The sequence below is a fragment of the Pristiophorus japonicus genome, chromosome 13 (genome assembly GCF_044704955.1).
Source record: "Pristiophorus japonicus isolate sPriJap1 chromosome 13, sPriJap1.hap1, whole genome shotgun sequence".
In the NCBI taxonomy this organism is placed as follows: domain Eukaryota; kingdom Metazoa; phylum Chordata; class Chondrichthyes; family Pristiophoridae; genus Pristiophorus; species Pristiophorus japonicus.
This window is the reverse complement of record NC_091989.1, coordinates 73,994,999-74,015,239: the sequence shown is the minus strand read 5'-3', so window position 1 is coordinate 74,015,239 and position 20,241 is coordinate 73,994,999. Positions and strand designations below refer to the sequence as shown.

The 20,241-nt window shown below is 47.2% G+C and overlaps 1 protein-coding gene across 1 annotated transcript in view; it reads left to right on the top strand.

Annotated features, from left to right (window-relative positions):
- plekhg7 (pleckstrin homology domain containing, family G (with RhoGef domain) member 7) overlaps positions 1-19,712 on the top strand; it is a 177,627-nt gene extending 157,915 nt beyond the window's left edge. Inside the window, 5 exon segments of the mRNA XM_070896773.1 lie at positions 334-449; positions 16,009-16,102; positions 16,194-16,273; positions 18,405-18,558; positions 19,654-19,712. Of these exon segments, the coding sequence (XP_070752874.1) occupies positions 334-449; positions 16,009-16,102; positions 16,194-16,273; positions 18,405-18,558; positions 19,654-19,712 (503 nt within the window).
- The last annotated feature ends 529 nt before the right edge of the window (positions 19,713-20,241 follow it).

The window sequence follows — 20,241 nt, the reverse complement described above, 5'->3', positions numbered from 1 at the left end:
CTTTCCCTCAACCACTGTCTGTCCCACCTGTGACAGGGACTGTGGTTCTCGTATTGGACTGTTCAGCCACCTAAGGACTCATTTTTAGATTGGCGGCAATCGCCTATGATGATGATTTCCACCTGAAATGGGCGATCTGCTGACCGGTGGCACTCCCAGCAGTCCTCCCGCTCGGGATTGCCGCCTGCTCCAGCGGGGGTTAAAATCGGACTCTGCCAGTAGCTTTGCCAAGCTAAACAGTCAGCCTCCAATACTTTCTGGCTCTTGCACAAATATTTCAACGCGGAAAATCCCCGTCGTTAATAGATTTTTTTTTTGTGTCCTGTGTGTCAGGTGACCTTGAGGGGAAAGTGAAGTGGCTGCAAAGGTTTCAGCAATTTCAGCAGCTCCAAGAGATCATTGTTTGGCCTCCAATCTGGGAAAGAAATAAGCAAGCGTTTGTACCTGAGGTGGGTGTGTTCTCCGGACCGCTGGTTGGAGCCTTACATCCAGAACCCGCTAACGATCGTCTCTGCCATGTGTCTTAAACGCTTTGTTCTGATGATCGCCGTGCAATTTATAAGTTTATGCCCATCTCCCACTCTCCACCGACTTGAGCTCCTCCAAACCTCTCTCGCCCCCTATCCTAACTCGCACCAAGTCCTGCAGTCAATGTTAACGATGCTTAGCTGGGGGGGAAAGCCAATTTCAATGAGATAGAAAAGGAACTAACCGAGATACAGCGGTAAATAAGACCGTGCGCAAGCAATGGGAAATGTTCAAAGGGATGATTATGTTCCCATGAGGAGTAAAGGTGATGGAGCAGGAGCCCAAAATCCTGGGTTGAGAAATTTACACAAAAGAGTTAAATGGTGTTGAGGAACACAGAGACTTGGGGGCTCAGATACACAAATGTTTACAAGTAGGAGGATAAGTTGGTAAAGCTGGCAAAAAAAAGGTCAGAGGAATGCTAGGTTTTATAAATAGAAGCACAGTGTGCAAAATCATTGGTTAGGTCATCGTGAGAATATTGTGGCCAGTTTTGGCCACCTTACTTTCGGAAGGGTGACGAGGCCATGGAGAAGGTCCATGGAGACGAGAATCACCAGGGATGATGCCAGAGATGAGAGGCTTTAGTTATGAGGAGAGCTGAGAGAAATTAGGGCTTTTTAAAATTAGAACAGAGACAATTAAGAGGAGATAGGATAGAGGTGTTCAGAATTCGGAGAGGTTTTGATATGGTAAATTGGGGAAACTTATATTCGCAGGTTGGTGAGTCAGTAACTGTCGTGTATCTATATACCCTGTACACTTAATGTACAGTTACATGAATGTATCTTCACACTGTATACAATATGCCTGTACCACCAGAGGGTGCAACTGGTGGAGACCTAAAGGTCATCTGCACACTGCAGGTAAGCAAGTATAAAAGGGAGCTCACCTTACTGTACCCTCATGCAATAAATGGACTTAGGTCACAACAGTTCAAGTACAATACCTTACCTCGTGGAGTCATTACTAGAGTGCTTATAGACACAATAGTAAGGAAAGGGCGTAAATTTAAGTTCATCACCAAAGGAACAAAGAAAGAATGTGTGTGTGTTTGGGGGGGTGGGGGAGAGGGTTTCCACAGAGGGGTGGTCGGAGATGGAATGTCCTACCAGAAATAGTGGTAGAAGTAGAATCCATAATAACTTTTAAACGCCAATTTGATAAATATTTGAAAAAGAGCAATGTAGAAAGGCCATGGGGCAGGGGAATAGGACTGAGTGGATAGCTGGTCCAGGGAGCCAGTACAGACACATTGGGCCAAGTGGCCTCCTTCTGTGCCGCAAAGTTCCACGATTCCATAATTAGTAGCGGAGCGCAAGAATATGTTAAGTTAAGTAAAACATTCCTGGAAATGGGATCATTGTTAACACTTTAGCTACACAGAGGGCGTAGAGATAGTAGTTTCTCAATCATAGCGACAAGGCCAGCTGATGGGAAAAGAAGAAAGACTTGCATTTATGTAGCGCCTTTCACGACCACCGGACGTCACAAAGCGCTTTGCGGCCAATGAAGTACTTTTGGAGTGTAGTCACTGTTGTAATGTGGGAATCACAGCAGCCAATTTATGCACAGCAAGCTCCCACAAACAGATAATCTGTTTTTGTTATGTTGATTGAGGAATAAATATTGGCCCCAGGGATAACTCCCCTGCTCTTCTTCAAAATAGTGCCACAGGATCTTTTACAGTCACTTGAGAGAGCAGTCAGTGCCTCGGTTTAACATCTCATCTGAGAGACAGCATCTTTGACAGTGCAACGCTCCCTCAGCACTGCACTGGAGTGTCAGCCTAGATTTTAGTGCTCAAGTACCTGGAGTGGGATTTGAACCCACAACCTTCTGACGTTGAGACAAGCATGCTACCCACTGAGCCACAGTTGACACCTTGAGAACTCAGGTAACACATCTGAAGAGAAGGTTCTAAAATTGTAGGAAAAAAGCTTTTCATTTAAAGGGGAATGAATTCACGGTCTTCAAGTTACAAAGGAAGATATCAGCACACTTGCCTGTGTCTGTGTCTCAGTCTTTTCTTAGCTTATGCTTTAGATTTGATGATTGCAGATGACCAGGGAACATGTACTGTGTAGATTCCCGGATGCGATCTTGCAAACATGACCCAAATCTACTGTCCTTGTTCAGTGGGAGATCTACGCAAAATGTCAGTACAAGGCCAGGCCGAATGAGCGATTGAGTATAAAGACTGTTACAATTACTGACTCAAAACACCAATAAGTGTATCTAAAAACAGAAAATGCTGGAAATACTCAGCAGGTCAGGCAGAATCTGTGGAGAGAGAAACAGAGTTAACGTTTCAGGTCGATAACCAGTTCTGACGAAGGGTCATCGACCTGAAACATTAACTCTGTTTCTCTCTCCACACTTGCTGCCTGACCTGCTGAGTATTTCCAGCATTTTCTGTGTTTATTTCAGATTCCAGTATCCGCAGTATTTTTCTCGTGCACCAGTAAGTATATAGACGTCTTCCTTTATAACACTTAGAGATTACATGACGAACTGGTACAACAACTGCAACTTGCATTTATATAGCGCCTTTAATGTAGGAAAACGTCCCATGGCGCTTCACAGGAACGCAATCAGACAAAATTTGTCACTGAGCCAAAGAAGGCGACATTAGGCCAGGTGACCGAAAGTTTGCACAAACCGGTCGGTTTTAAGGAGCATCCTAAAGGAGGAGAGAGAGGTGGAGAGGTTTGGGGAGGGGATTCCAGAGCTTGGGGCCCAGGCAACAGAAGGCAGTTGTCTGGCGAAGGAGGTGGGGACTTGCAAGAGAGCAGAGTTGGAGGAACGCAGAGTTCTTGGGGGCAGAGTGACATTGACTCCCAAATACTTGAACCCTTTTAACACTTGTTGTGCGATAAAAACTGAAGGAGATGCTAGTCGGTACCAGGTCATAGATTGGCATTGGTTGACTCTTATCACCCTGATTGATTTTATATTCTTAGTGCCAAGCAAGTTGTGAATCACTCAGTGCACTGGGGAGGATAACATTGTCTCAGAGACAGAATGGAATGTCACCGACATAAATAATGATTATATTTATCACCGCTTACTCCATCATCATTACAATTCCTATCGTTTAAAGCTCACTTGCCAAGACATTGGAACTTTGATTATCTGCCAGGAATTTTATGGCATTGAGTTTATGAGGAGGTTTGGGGCAAATGCCTGATGACCAACGTGGGCTCAGCCCCGTTAACTGCTTCAGTTTAAAACAGAACGCCGTTGGAAGAAATTTGGGACTCTCGATTATCCACTAATTTCCAATCGCCGCCAATGCATCCTGCTCCATTATGGCAGATGATCCAGCTCTCCTGTGTAGAACGCCGGGTGATAGGAAGCATAACTGAAGCCATTTTCTTCTCGGTAAATAAAACAACAACAACAACTTGTCTTTGTATAGCGCCTTTAACATAGTGAAACGTCCCAAGGCGCTTCACAGGAGAGTTATGAGATAAAACAATTTGGCACAAAGCCACATAGGTAGAAATTAGCGCAGGTGAAAGAGGTATGTTTTAAGGAGTGTCTTGAAGGAGGAAAGAGAGGTAGAGAGATGGAGAGTTTAGGCAGGGAGTTCCAGAGCTTGGGGTCGAGGCAACAGAAGGCACGGCCGCCAATGGTAGAGCGATTATAATCAGCGATGCTCAAGAGGGCAGAATTACTGCCTATCTGAAGTGGTTCGAAAGGGTTCTGGTGTGCTATTCCTTGCTGCAACTCACTGAAGTATCTATTAACTCCTAGCAACTTCATAGACTCTGACCCGTTGACATGGCAACCACAATCTCTCAAGTGATTTTCCCACAGCTGTAACCATGCATACCTAGTTCAGACAGTATTGATTTAGAGAAAGGCTTTTTATCACAAATAAATCAACAATTCTCATCTCCAAAATAAAGTAAACTGTGCGTCAGCTGAAGGGCCAAAAGAGTGATTTGGTTTTAGACCCACTATTTTGGGAGATTTGTTTCCTTTCCTTTCCTCTCCAAAGTCCTTGAATATGTTGTTGCCTCTCAAAGCCATGCCCAGCTTTCCCGCAATTCCATGTTTGAATCCCCCCAAATCCGGTTTCCGCCCCGGCCACAGTACCGAAACGACTCTCATCAAAGGCACAAATAACATCCTTTGTGACTGTGACAAAAGCAAACTATCCCGCCTCATCGTTCTTGACCTGTCTGCAGTCTATGACACGGTTGACCACTCCATCCTTCTCCAACGCCTCTCCACCATCGTCCAGCTGGGTGGGACTGCACTCGCCTGGTTCCATTCTTATCCATCTAATCGTAGTCAGAGAATCACCTGCAATGGCTTCTCTTCCCATTCCCGCATCATTACATCTGGTGTTCCCCAAGGATCTATCCTTGGACCCTCCTATTTCTCATCTACATGTTGTCCCTTTGGTGACATCATCCGGAAACACAGCGTCAGTTTCCACATGTACGCTGATGACACCCAGCTCTACCTCACCACCACTTCTCTCGACCCCTCCATGGTCTCTAAATTGTCAGACTACTTGTCCGACATCCAGTTCTGGATGAGCAGAAATTTTCTCCACTTAAATGTTTGGAAACTGAACCCTGCCACAAACTCCGTTCCCTAGCCACTGACTCCACCCCTCTCCCCAACTCCTGTCTGAGGTTGAACCAGACTGTTCGCAACCTTGGTGTCATATTTAATCCTGAAATGAGCTTTCGACCACATATCCGCAGCATAACTAAGACCACCTATTTCCACCTCTGTAACATCGCCTATCTCTGCCCTTGCTTCAGCTCATCCGTTGCTGAAGCCCTCATCCATTCCTTTGTTACCTCTAGACTTGACTATTCCAAAGCACTCCTGGCTGGCCTCCCACATTCTACCCTACGTAAACTCGAGGTGATCCAAAACGTGGCTGCCCATGTCCTAAATCGCACCAAGTCCCGCTCACCCATCACCCCTGTGCTCGCTGACCTACATTGGCTGACGGTTAAGCAACGTCTCAATTTCATAATTATCATCTTTGTTTTCAAATCCCTCCATGGCCTCGCCCCTCCCTATCTCTGTAATCGCCTCCAGCCCCACAACCCCCCCCCCCCCACCGCCGGAGATGTCTGCGCTCCTCTAATTCTGCCCTCCTGAGCATCCCTGATTATAATCGCTCAACCATCGGTGGCTGTGCCTTCTGTTGCCTTGGCCCCAAGCTCTGGAACTCCATCCCTAAACCTCTCCACCTCTCTACCTCTCTTTCCTCCTTCAGGACGCTCCTTAAAACCTACCTCTTTACCTGCGCTAATGTCGCCTTATGCGGTTTGGTGTCAAATTTTCTGTCTCATAACTCTTCCGTGAAGCGCCTTGGGACATTTCACTACGTTAAAGGCGCTATATAAATACAAGTTGTTGTTGTTGTCCTGTCAGTCTGAACACAGGGAAACCCTGGAAGCCCCTTCACCAAGCCGACTGTCTAGTGAAGCTTCTCCAGTTTTAGATGATGTTTATTGGCCCGGGTTTCTCCTTTATTGTGCTTGCCCACTGGTGGGGCTACAGCATGTTTGCGGGACATGCGTGAGAGACACACTGGTATCATGGAACAGGCGCCTCCAGTCTAATAAATGAAAGGAAGTCAGACTGTTCTTGTTAGCAAATAATTTATCACTGGGGAGTGTTGCCAAGTGCCAGTCAGCTGGGGACCTCGAATAATGCTTCATTTAGAGCAGTTCGGTGTCAGATTAACAGGAAACCCGTAGGATACATGGAGATAAATAAACAGCGTTGAATATCCTTCCCCTGCGGGCACTTGTGGATTAGTGGGAATACACAGGTGTGAGACTATATCATGTTGCCATGGTTCCACTGCTTCCTCCATTGGAGGGAACAGCGGAACCAAGGCCATTGGGGCCATTGGGCCCATGGCCATCAGGGCCATTGGAGGGAGCAGCGTGTGGCGGCAGGAGAGCGATAGCTGTGAAGCCGGGTCGCTGACTTCAGTGCGGGCAGGCACAGCAGGAGGGGCGAACGAGCGGCAAAAGTCCGTAGAGGGAAGTGACCGGGGCCCAGGAGAGACGTGAATCTGGGGCCCAGAAGAGGCGAGGGCCCAGGGGCAGCACGGGCCAGCCCACACTGCGATATGTGTGCGCTCGGTCTGTGCAGCAGAGCTGGCCTCCAGTTAATCTTGGTCAATCCTTGCCACTGGACCAAGACCTAGCTCTGTCAAGCCCGTGTGGTGGCTGGTGTGCAACGGCCACCACGCGTTAAAAAAATCCACGCACAGGCATCTTCCACCCTTCAGGATGTAGTTCGGGACCTGGAATAGTAGGGGCTTCATTGAAACACCTGTGAACTCATCCCTTTTTGGCGTGGGAGCAAGTCATCCTCGCTTCGAGGGACTGCCTATGATGATGATGATGCTTCCTCCCATGTTGTTTATGCAACAGCTGACCTTATTTCAGGGAGAGAGCCATCGATTTAGTACAGAACGACCTTGCATTTCTATAGCTCCTTTCACAACCTCAGGACATCCCGAAGCGCTTTACAGCCAATGATGTACTTTTGAGTGCAGTCACTATTGTAATGTAGGAAACGCGCCAACCAATTCACACACAGCAATGTGACAATAACCAGATCATCTCTTTTTAGTGATGTCAATTGAGGGATAAATATTGGCCCCAGGGAGAACTCCCCTGCTCTTCTGCGGGATCTTTTACATCTACCCAAGAGAGCAGACGGTTTAACATCTCATCCAAAAGACGGTACCTCTGGCTGTGCAGCACTCCCTCAGCACTGCACTGGAGTGTCAGCCTAGATTTTTGTGCTTAAGTCTCTGGAGTGGAACTTGAACCCACAACCTTCTGACCCAGAGGCAAGTGTGCTACCCACTGAGCCACAGCTGACGCCTTAGTTCTAGTATTCCCCCCTTTTAGCCAGAAGGTGAAGGGTTCTCGCATGGGGGGGGGAGCTCTGACAGGGAATTTTTCCTGATTTCTCATGTCCCTAAAAAAAGCAGAGGTCCATCAGCAAGTTGGCCATTGAGCTGCAGGATGGTGTGAGGGGAGAATAAACTAGAATGAGTATAACTGGTGTGTGGGATGAGTGCCAACAGGGCTATTCTGGTGATCTTCCAAATGCAAACAATGCATTCCAGGCGTGATAATAAATCAATCAAAACTATTTAAATAATTGCATAACTCTTGTTAATTGTTAGGAGACACAACTGGGACATTAAGAGCAAAAGAAACATGGCAAGTGGAGCAGGCCAGTCAACCCCTTGAGCCTGTTCTGCCATTCAATGACATCATGGCTGATCTGTATCTTAACTCCATCTACCCACCATGGGTCCGTAACTCTTACTACCCTTGCCTAACAAAAATCTATCAATCTGAATTTTGACATTGTCAATTGCCCCTCCACCCTCAACAGCTTTTGTGTGACGAAGTGCTTCCTGACATCGCCCGTGATCAGCCTAACTCTCACTTTAGCCTCCTTGCTCTGGATTTCCTTCACCAGAGGGAATATTGCTTGCTCTACCTTAGTAACTCCATTGATTGTCTTAAACACCTTAATTAGATCATCCCTCAAACTTCTGTACTCAAGGTAATACAGGGCTAGCCTATGCAACCTGTTCTCATAATTTAATCCGTTTAACTGGTGACTCTGCGCTGCTCCCCTCCAAGGCCAATATATCCTTTCTAAGGAGCCGGGCCCAGAACTGAAAGCAATGCTCTAAATGGGGTCTAACCAGAGTTTTATATAATGTAGCCTAACTTCCCCCCCTTGTATTCCAGCTCCTCAGCTGCATAACCTTAATAAAATTGTGATGTAATTATATTTGTCTGAAATGCACTTAGATATTAGCTGTTAGCACTCTCGTCTCTGAATCAGAAGGTTGTGGGTTCAAGTTCCACTCCGGAGACTTGAGCACATAATCTAGGCTGACAATGCAGTCAATGAAGTACTGAGGGAGTGCTGCACTGTCAGAGGTACCATCTTTTGGACGAGACATTAAACTGAGGCCCCGTCTTTACAGCCATTGGACGTCGTGAAAGCAGGGATATAAATGCATTCTTTATTCCATTTCATTTGCACTAATACAGCAGCGTAAAAAACGGATTTAATTGCCCAAGTACCTAAGATCTAAAAGTTGCATTGGAAAGAGACCCATAATTTATCTCAATGGCAATCAAACCTCAATTGTAACTTGAGCACTGGCCGAATGGCACTTGCCGGCGAGATGTACGTTTGCCCAAGAAACATCGCTGGTGGAAAGTGCCCTCAGCTTGCTGGAGTTTTGTAAATCAGATGGCCTTATTGTTCCTTCTCATGGAGACCATCATTGACGCAGTTTAAGGCAGAAATGTTTGCATTTAAGTTTTGCGGCAGATAGGTATCGAGCTAATTATTCGGTACTATAACACCATGCAAAATACTGACTTGAGATTTCACATATATGCAAACTTACATAGTGAGAAACAAAACCTTTCACTTACACTAAGAATAAGGCTCCCTCAAGGTGGGAAGATAGTAAGTTGATCACAGATATGTCATCTCCACTTTCTCCCACAAGAACTGCAGACAGACATAAATACTTTTAAAGGGGAGTCACACTGCATTAAATATTCAGATACTATTAGCTCATTCTGGGCAGAGATTCATACACCTTGTATATTAGATTTAAACTGGTGCTGACTCTTACTGCGATTTGATTCAACGTGCACTCCAAGTACCCATTCTTAACATGAACTTCGACAATGAGTGTTAGGCTATTCAGCTAAGCGTTGGCAGACACAGCAGGAGCAGCGAGAGGGGCGAAGGAGCGGCGAGAGAGTGTAGAGGGACGTGATTGGGGCCCATGGGAGGCATGAGTTCGGGGCCAGGGGCAGCACGGGCCAGCCCACACTGTGATATGTGTGCACTGTGATAGGTCCGTGCAGCAGAGCAGGTCTCCAGTCATCCTGGTTAGCCCTTGCCACTGGACCAAGACCTAACTCTGTCAAGCCCGTGTGGTGACTGATGTGCAACGGTCACCACATGTTTAAAAAAATCGTCCACCCCCTCAATTGGAGCTCAGGACTGGAACATCGGGTCCTTCATTGAAACATCTGTGAACTCTTGTGGAAGCAAGTCATCCTCGTTCCAGGGACCGTCTATGATGATGTGCTCACGCCCCTGGAGTGTGATTTGAACCCACAACCTAGAAGTGTTTGTGTGTGATGAACACACAGTGAGGGCAAATTAGGCTGAGCCTGAGTGCCCATGTTGAAATAGCTTGCTGAGGTTCACTGCCCATGCTCACATCAATGAAGTTCGACAAAACAGCAGAAGGTGACTCGTGCCCACGGAATGTTCCAGCACAGACATGGGACATTTGCCCAGCACTCCGCACCAATGTTTGTCATCATGGGTAATATGTCCTTACTATACAGTATAAATGCACAAGAGGTCCATACTTGAGAGAAGGTCACTCTGTGACCAGTAACCATTATTAGCCAGCACTGAAGTGATGAAGGTGGGTGGAGCTTCCCCTTTTATACCTGAAAGTCCAGGTTAGGAGTATCTCCCACAAGTTCACCACCGAGTGGTCAATGTTCTCACAGGGTACAACTTAGGTCAGTTTATACATGGGTTACAATGACAGTTGAATACATGACATCACCTCCCCCCCAAAGTCTTATTGGGATCATTGGTTGAGTCTCTCTGGTGGTTTACGCTCCCTTGTAGGGCGCCTGAGTTGGGGCTCCGGTTGTTGGGCGCTGGCCTGAGTGTCTGCTATTTGCGGTGCCTCAGGCCTGTCCGGACTGCCCACAGTGACTGGGCTCTCCTCCGCTTGGTTCCTGTGTTCGGTCCCCTGTGGAGGAGTGAACTCTACATCGTGTTCTTCCTCTGCTTCCTCTATGGGCTGAACCTCCTTTTCGTTTGATCCATGTGTTTGCGGCAGATTTGTCCATTGGTATGTTTAACTACCAAAACCCTATTCCCCTCTTTGGCAATCACAGTGCCTGCGAGCCATTTAGGCCCTGCAGCGTCGTTGAGGACAAAGACAGGGTCATTGACATCAATACATCGCGCCCTCGCATTCCCGTCATGGTAGTCATATTGTGACTGGCGCCTGCTCTCAACAATTTCTTTCATGTTGGGGTGTATAAGGGATAACCTGGTTTTGAGCGTCCTTTTCATTAGCAGCTCTGTGGGTGGGACCTCTGTGAGCAAGTGTGGTCGGGATCTATTGGCCAACAGGAGGTATGATAAGCGGCTTTGTAGGAAACCCCCTTGGATTCTGAGCATCCCCTGTTTGATTATCTGCACTGCTCGTTCCACCTGGCCGTTTGAGGCCGGCTTGAACGGTGCCGTTCTGACATGGTTGATACCATTTCCTGCCATGAAGTCCTGGAATTCAATGCTTGTAAAGCACGGGCCATTGTCGCTGACCAAGACATCCGGTAGACCATGGGTGGCGAACATTTCCCGTAGACTTTCTACCATGGCAGAGGATGTGCTTGAATTGAGAATGTCACACTTGATCCATTTGGAGTAGGTGTCTACTACAACCAAAAACATTTTTCCCATGAAAGGACCTGCGTAGTCCACATGGATGCGTGACCATGGCTTGGCGGGCCAGGACCAGGGGCTAAGGGGGGGCTTCCCTGTGTGCATTGCCCAGCTGGGCACACGTGTTGCACCTGCGAACACAAAGTTCCATCTATCCCTGGCAACCAAACGTGTGACCTGGCAATTGCCTTCATCATGACAATGCCCGGGTGCTCATTGTGAAGTTCTCGAATGCCCATCTGTGGCATGACTACTCGGTTTCCCCATAGTAGGCGATCGGCCTGAATCAAGAGTTCATCCTTACGCCTGTGAAATGGTTTGAATTCCTCAGGGCATGCCCCGTACGTGGCTGCCCAGTCCCCATTCAGGACACATTTCTTTATTAAAGACAGTAGCGGGTCTCTATTTGTCCAGATTTTGATCTGACGGGCTGTCACGGGTGAGCCTTCACTTTCAAAAGCTTCAACAGCCATGACCGTCTCAGCAGCATGCTCGGTTGCCCCCTTGGTGGTGGCTAGTGGGAGCCTGCTGAGTGCATCGGCGCAGTTTTCAGTGCCCAGTCTGTGCTGAATTGTATAGTCATAGGCGGCTAACGTGAGTGCCCATCTCTGTATGCGGGCCAATGCATTCGCATTTATGGCCTTGTTGTCGGCCAAAAGGGACGTTAGGGGTTTGTGCTCTGTCTCCAGCTCAAATTTCCTGCCAAACAGGTACTGGTGCATTTTTTTTACAGCATCTACACATGCAAGCGCTTCCTTTTCTACCATCCTGTAACCCCGTTCTGCCTGGGACAGACTTCTGGAGGCATAAGCTACCGGCTGTAACTGACCCTTGGCATTAACATGCTGCAACACACACCCGATCCCATAGGACGACGCATCGCACGTTAAAACAAGTTTCTTACATGAGTCATATAGCGTTAACAGATTGTTGGAACATAACAAATTGCGTGCTCTATCAAAAGCCTTTTCTTGGCTGTCCCCCCAGACCCATTCACGACCTTTGTGTAAGAGCACGTGTAGCGGCTCTAACAGCGTGCTCAATTTGGGAAGAAAGTTACCAAAATAGTTCAGGAGCCCCAGGAACGAAAGCAGTTCCGTCATGTTACGGGGTCTGGGTGCTCTCTGGATCGCTTCTGTTTTGGAGGCCGGAGGTCTGATCCCGTCTGCTGCTACCCTCATCCCCAGGAATTCTACCTCTGGAGCTAGGAAGACGCACTTCACCTTTTTCAGTCGCAGATCTACCCGGTCCAGTCTGCGTAGCACCTCCTCCAGGTTGTGGAGGTGTTCTTCAGTATCGCAACCCGTGATGAGGATGTCGTCTTGAAAAACCACTGTCCTTGGAATCGACTTGAGAAGACTTTCTATATTTTGTTGGAAGATCGCGGCGGCCGAGCGAATCCCAAACGGACATCTGTTGTACTCAAACAACCCCTTGTGTGTCGTGATGTTGGTCAGCTTCTTCAACTCACTCGCCAGCTCCTGGGTTATGTAAGCTGAGGTCAGGTCCAATTTTGAAAAAAGTTTGCCTCCGGATAGCGTCGCAAAGAGGTCCTCCGCTCTCGGTAGCGGGTACTGATCTTGGAGTGACACCCGATTGATGGTGGCCTTGTAATCACCACATATCCTGACCGACCCATCCGCCTTGAGCACCAGCACAATCGGGCTCGCCCAGTCACTGAATTCGACTGACGAGATGATGCCTTCCCTCAGCAGGCGGTCCAATTCGCATTCTATCTTTTCCCGCATCACGTACGGCACCGCTCTGGCCTTGTGGTGTACTGGCCTGGTGTCCGGGTTTATGTGAATCACTACCTTGGTCCCCATGAAAGTGCCAATGCTGGGCTGAAATAGTGAGTCAAATTTGTCCAGGACCTGTGAGCATGATATTCGCTCCACAGAAGAAATTGCATTGACATCGCCCCATTTCCAGTTCATGACAGCAAGCCAACTCCTCCCCAGCAATGCGGGACCGTCCCCCGGGACAATCCAGAGTGGCAACCTGTTCTCCGAATCTTTGTGGGTCACGACTACTGTGGCGCTGCCTAGCACCGGAATGATTTCCTTTGTATATGTCCATAACTGTGCGTCAATTGGCAATAATTTTGGCTTCCTGGCCTTGGACGCCCACAACTTGTCGAACTGTTTGATACTCATCAGGGACTGGCTGGCCCCCGTGTCTAGCTCCATTGATACTGGGATGCCATTGAGGAGCACTTTCATCATTATCGGTGGCGTCCTGGTGTATGAACTGTATATGTGCTCCACATGAACTCGCTGAACTTCAGCTTCCAGCGATTTCCACCAGTGTTCATTTGGCCTCGTAGGGCTTACATCGGGCCCGTCCTCCTCGTACATCAACCTGGCTGCAGGCTTCCTGCACATACGCGTCAAGTGACCGCCGACGTTGCAGTTTGTGCAGGTATATTGCTGATACCTGCAAGCTCTGGCTGTGTGTTTGCCTCCACACTTCCAACATGAGCCGTTGTTGGAAACAAAAGGTCCATTACCAGTCGATCATCTCTGACTGTCTCTGTAACTGTCCTTAAACGCACCATTGACAGGTGTTGATGGCCCCATTACTGGCTGCATTGTCCCTTGCGATGGCATGAATCGCCGTTCAGCTAGCCATTGTCTCTGTTGAATTCCCCCTTTGGGTTCGACTACATGCTCGGGCATATCCGATTGTCCCTGTCTGCCTGGAGAACTGTATGCCGCGTTAACAATGTTGACTCCCTGTCCATTTGCTGCATTTAAACCAAGATTTTTGTCAAACCTCATTCTGGTCTCTTCCTCCCCTGAGGTAAATGTCTGGGCCATCAAAACCGCCGTTTCCAGGGTCAAGTCTTTGGTCTCAATCACTTTCCTGAAAACTCCAGCGTGCCCGATGCCCTCAATAAAAAAGTCTTGCGGCATCTCCGCTCTGCATGCATCTGGGAACTTACATAGGCTCGGTAGTCGCCGGAGATCTGCCACGAAGTCTGGAACGCTTTTCCCTTCTTGCCGCCGGTGTGTGTAAAACCGGTGTCTCGCCATATGCATGCTGCTCGCCGGTTTAAAGTGTTCCCCGATCAACTTACTGAGCTCTTCAAAAGTCTGGTCCGCCGGCTTCTCTGGTGCTAGAAGGTTCTTCATCAGGGAGTACATCCTGGATCCACAAATCGTCAGGAGATGAGCCCTGCGTTTGTCAGCCGAATCATGTCCCAGCCATTCCTTAGTGATGAAACTTTGCTGTAGTCTCTCAATACAATCATCCCAATCATCCCAATCATCACCAACACAGTACCTCTCATCTGTGCTGCTAGTGGCCATGCTCGCGTGGTTTAAATCCCAGTTTCTCGTCGCCAATAATATGTCTTTACTATGCAGTATAAATGCACACGAGGCCCATACTTGAGAGAAGGTCACTCTGTGACCAGCAACCTTTATTAGCCAGCACTGAAGTGATGAAGGTGGGTGGAGCTTCCCCTTTTATACCTGAAAGTCCAGGTTAGGAGTGTCTCCCACAAGTTCACCACCTAGTGGTCAATGTTCTCACGGTGTAGTTAGGTCAGTTTATACATGGGTTACAATGATAGTTGAATACATGACAATGGGGAGTCAGGTCTAATTCCACCATCTAGTTCGCTCCCCACATACTCTTCGATACTCAGCTGTGGCTCAGTGGGTAGCACTCTTGCTTCGGGGTCAGAAGGTTGCGGGTTCATGTCCCACTCCAGAAGACCTGAACTCAAAAAAATCTAGCCTAACAATCCCAATGCTGCACTGTTGGAGGTGCTGTCTTTTGGATGTGAAATTAAACTGAGGCCCTGTCTATTCTCTCAAGTGGACATAAAAGATCCTATTTTGAAGAAGAGCAGGGGAGCTATGCCCGGTGTCCTGCCCAATATTTATCCCTCAATCAACATAACAAAAAAACAGATTATCTGGTCATTATCACATTGCTGTTTGTGGGAGCTTGCTGTGTACAGGTTGGCTGCTGCGTTTCCCACATTACAACACTGACTACACTCCAAAAGTAGTTAGTTGCCTGTAAAGCGCTTTGAGACTTCCGGTGGTCATGAAAGGCGCTATATAAATGCAAATCTTTCTTTTCACATACTCTTCAATATTCAATGGCTATCTAATGCCATTTTAAAAGTCTTTACGGACTCTGCGTCAACAACAGTTAACAGCCGAGAATTCCACACGCTAACCTCCCCCTGTGTAAAGGCAATGTCCTCTCACCTCCCTTCAATTCTTTGTGATTATCTTCAATTTGTGCCTGCTGGCCACTGCCCCTTTGACCAGTGGGAGCAATCTATCGGGGTTAACCTTATGGTGACCCTTCACAGCCAATTCAAACATCTGCAAGAAAATTGACAAAGTGAACGAAAACTAGCATTGTAACCTGAAGCTTAGATTGGAAGAGGTTTTCATAGATACCATTTTAACACATGATGGATAATTCACATGAATGGAAGCAGTAGATTGCAACTGGCACTGGGGAAAGAATGGGGTAGATTTTTATTTCCACTGAAGTCTTCTCTGGAAATAAGAATGGGGAGAGGTGTAAATGGGTTGCCGATTCTCTCGCACTCACTTCATACCATCACACAAAGTTAAAATCACCTCTGTTGTGTACAAAAAGTAATCTATGGATTGACTTACCCCTTGTGTCATGGTGCAGAACTTCCTGTATGCTCTTACCCCTCCCACACACACACACAAACAAAATGGCAGGGGTCTTGCTCCCCACGGGAGTTGACGATGAAACTAGGACCAGGGTTAATGAGGTGGACACAATGTTGGAGTGTGGATCGTGCCAAGTGGGTATCTGTATCACCCCCCCCCCCCGTTATAATCGCAGTGTCCTCCGACTAAAGTCTTTCAATGTTATGGAAGGACTATGGTCTTAAATAACGGTCTGATTTTGTCATTTGCACTCCCATTTCCCAATCCTCACCAGAGTCTTCGATATCTGCTCAAAGATAACAGTGCTGATGGCCTCCTCTCGCCTGCTAACAGACACCTTCTACATGAAGGCAGGTTAAGTCTCGCAGGTAAGTGCTACTTATTCCCGATTGGAAACATCATTACTTTAGTGTCAAAATACTTGAAACTAAAATATTTCTAATTGTCCTTTTCTTACAGGGACTACGAAATTCCTGGATGTACATTTGTTTCTTTTTGATGATTTACTTTTAATCACAAAGGTTAAAAATGCTAAAAAGGTAATAAATTATTTCCACGTAAAAGAAAAGGTTAGGGGCGGGTTCCGAGTTCCTGAGATCATTAGACAGGCTACGATGACAATCCAAATATATTACCCGCTTCTAATTGTGAGACACAGCTCTGGCCGCTGACCAGCCAAACAAAGGAACAGATGTAAAAAGACCACGGTCCATCTAGTTCATAGAAACATAGAAAATAGGTGCGGGAGTAGGCCATTCGGCCCTTCGAGCCTGCACCATCATTCAATAAGATCATGGCTGATTATTCACCTCAGTACCCCTTTCCTGCTTCACCTTCTACCATCCTGGTGATCGCATGATACAATAATGAGTTGTTGACCAATCACAGCAACCAATCTCGATCAATGAGTCTACAACATACCCAGACATGGGGCGAGGAAGGCCCTCAGTGGGGGAGGGCTTTGGGAACCACAGGTCCACAGTCACCTGTTCCTCCCAAGCTCGCTGCACTTACCACACGGCATGTCCCAAGTTACTAATATCTTTATCAAATGACTCAGCCCCGATGCAGCGAATCATTTTGTGCCCTTTCGAACAAGTCTTAGAAGTGAAAGGAGTGAGAACAATAACAAACTAATGCACCAGATATCAAAAATGTATAAATAATATCGAGTCATTGAAACAACAATTTTTCAATAGTTGAGGGGGTCAAGAACGAGGGGCCACAGATACAAGATTGAGTGTAAAAAGATTTAGAACAGAGGGCATGGTTAAGCTTCTTCGCACAGAAGGTTGTGAAGCTGAGGAATTCACTTCCGGGGTTAGTGGCTGAGGCAGAAACTGTGTCAACAGCCGAGATTAGATTGGAGAGGTGGATGAAGGAAAAGGGATTGCAGGGATATGGGAACAGGACGGGTAAATGTGATGAGAAGTATTTAGTAACGTGGAGGGCAAACGCTGACACGGACTGATTGGGCCGAATGGCCTGATTCCATGTTGCAACTTCTATGTATTTCTACATAAGTACATCTCAATTAAAGATAAATATTTATTAGTACTTCCATGTATTTATATTTTTTTAAACGCATATTGAACAGGGATGGCGTACTGAAGGTTTGGGCCACTGTGTGCTGAACTGGGATTTAAAGATAATGCAAAGATTCTATGCTGGGATGTGGGGTCCTGTACTGTGTATGTCAGTACACTGCCACTGCCCCAGGGTAGGCAGACTACCTGTCTCTGTTATTCCCACATTGTGACTTCCCCTGCTCAGCTGGTCTGCTTGCAGTAGCTGTTTTCATATCTTCACACTCTGCCCTTGGAGAATAGTGTGGATTAGTGGAAGGATTCACAGACTGATTAACAGTCTGGCAGAGCGCAACGCGAAGTCTCCTTCCATGGCCGTAACCATCTTTATGCCAGCCGGTAAGGTGGTTTGGCCTGTAGTAGTATTGAGTGGAAACAAGGTCCTTCTATTGAAGGGAAGGGGCAATTCAAAGACAAAGCAATCCACACAAGGCCCAGTCTCCTTGACATCGGATTAGAATCTTACAGCACAGAAGGAGGCCATTCGGCCCATCGTGCCTGTGCCGGCTCTTTGGTAGAACTATCCAATTAGTCCCACTCCCTGTTCTTTCCCCAAAGGCCTGTAAATGTTTTCACTTTAGTATTTATCCAATTCCCATTTGAAAGTCACTATTGATCCTGCTTCCTGCATCCTTTCAGGCAGTGCGTTCCAGTTCATAACGACTCGTGGCTGCCTAAAACAATGTTCCTCAGGTCGCCTCTGGTTCTTTTGCCAATCACCTTAAATCTGTGCCCTGCTGCCACCGGAAACAGTTTCGCCTTATTTACTCTATCAAAACCCCTCATGATTTTGAACACCTCTGTCAAATCTCCTCTTAACCTTCTCTGCTCCAAGGAGAATAACCCCAGCTGCTCCAGCCTCTCCACATAACCGAGTTATCCCCCAATTCGGACTGACATCGTCAGAAAGCCTAGCAGTAGGATGTCTGCCTGCTCTCCTGGCTTGGGAAGGATGTGAGTAGGAGAGGGATGTGGGGGAGGTCGGAAGAGAACATGCCTTACAAAACAGGAGCGGGGGATAAATGGTTTGTGTGTTATAGAGGTACTTTGTGGCTGATCAGAAGGTAATTTTGTACACCTGCAGAAATCGGGAGTCTTGGAAACTGGGCTCAAGAGTCCTTCCCCCAATTCTGAGTTACAAGGCATGGGCAGAGACGGAGTGGTGTGTTCTGTACTTGATCAGCCGATTCCCCTGGACAGATTGGTACTGAAGAACATTGATCCATTCCACTCAGCCGGTACGTTGTGCTATTTTATTTGAACCTCTGTATGCGCGAAGACTATTTGCAATGCTTGACTATTCCAACGCACTCCTGGCTGGCCTCCCACATTCTACCCTACGTAAACTTGAGGTGATCCAAAACTCGGCTGCCCGTGTCCTAACTCGCACCAAGTCCCGCTCACCCATCACCCACTGTGCCCCGTATCCTAACTCGCACCAAGTCCCGCTCACCCATCACCCCTGTGCTCGCTGACCTACATTGGCTTCCGGTTAAGCAACACCTCAATTTCAATATTCTCACCTTATTTTCAAATCCCTCCATTGCCTCGCCCCTCCCTATCTCTGTAATCTCCTCCAGCCCCACAATCCCCCCACGATATCTGCACTCCTCTAATTCTGCCCTCTTGAGCATCCCTGATTATAATCGCTCAACCATCGGTGGCCGTGCCTTCTGTTGCCTGGGCCCCAAGCTCTGGAACTCCCTGTCTAAACCTCTCCGCCTCTCTACCTCTCTTTCCTCCTTCAAGACACTCCTTAAAACCCACCTCTTTGACCAAGCTTTTGGTCACCTGCTCTCATTTCTCCTTATGCGGTTCGGTGTCAAATTTTATGTCTCATAATACTCCTGTGAAGTGCAATGGGACGTTTCACTACATTAACAGAGCTATCTAAATACAAGTTTTTGTTGTTGTTGCATCAGGATGATTAGAATAGTGTTGTCCATTATTTTAGCCTCCAGCCACATGTGGCTAATTGGGAATCCAGATGTGGCTAACTGTAATTCTGATTAGTGAATAAAAAATGAGTAATAGATACCGTCATTGGTCATCTGATTTCAATAATTATGTTCACACGGTGTATACGTGTGAACTTTAGCCTTTTAGTTTGTTGGTAAAATGGTGAGAGGAAAAGCAGAGTGTGTGAGTGTTTATTGCTCGTTGTGAGTGCTTCATTTCCTCGGTTACTGAATGGTGGGAGATGGTTGTTCCCTAAATATCCACATGTGAAAGACATTTACTGCAGTGTGTGAGCGTGTGAGGTGTTTTTTTTAAATAAAATTAGTGCCTGTGGTTGAAATGGTGTCTCTGTAACCTCACCTGTGGCTTGTCAGAGATTCTATTGGACAACACTGGGCTAAAGGCTTCAACAAGGGAACAAACGTTCGAGTAGCTAGAATAAATAGTTCTCAGTGTTATCATTCAGAGATTGGCATCTTCCTTTCACGACTCTCTGAACTTACTGACAATCCATGCCACTCTGCCACACCGGATAGTTTCATATATGCAATTGATTGGCACAAATATCATTCATAAAGCAAATCACAGCTGTCTTTTAAAAACTGAAAAGTAGACTTAAAAGCCAATCGTTTCTTGCTTACCTGGATAACCCTCCCAATCTCAGAGGGAAGGAGCCAAAAGTTTACAAGTAGCTGCCAACCTAAACACACATATCTCTGAGCAATCCCAAATGACCTACTTAGAGCTTTTCCCCCCAATGAACAGTGGGTTTAATATGGCCGATTAGAGGGAGCAATGTGCAGCGGGCCGGCCCGGAAATCGGCGCGGTCCCAGCCTGCAAGACCATCAGCAGGCCGGGACCATTAGAGAGAGCAGTGTGCGGCGACATACCACTGCAGGGAGCAGTGCGTGTTGCTGCAGGAGGGCGACGGCTGACTGCAGTGCAGGCAGGTACAGCAGGA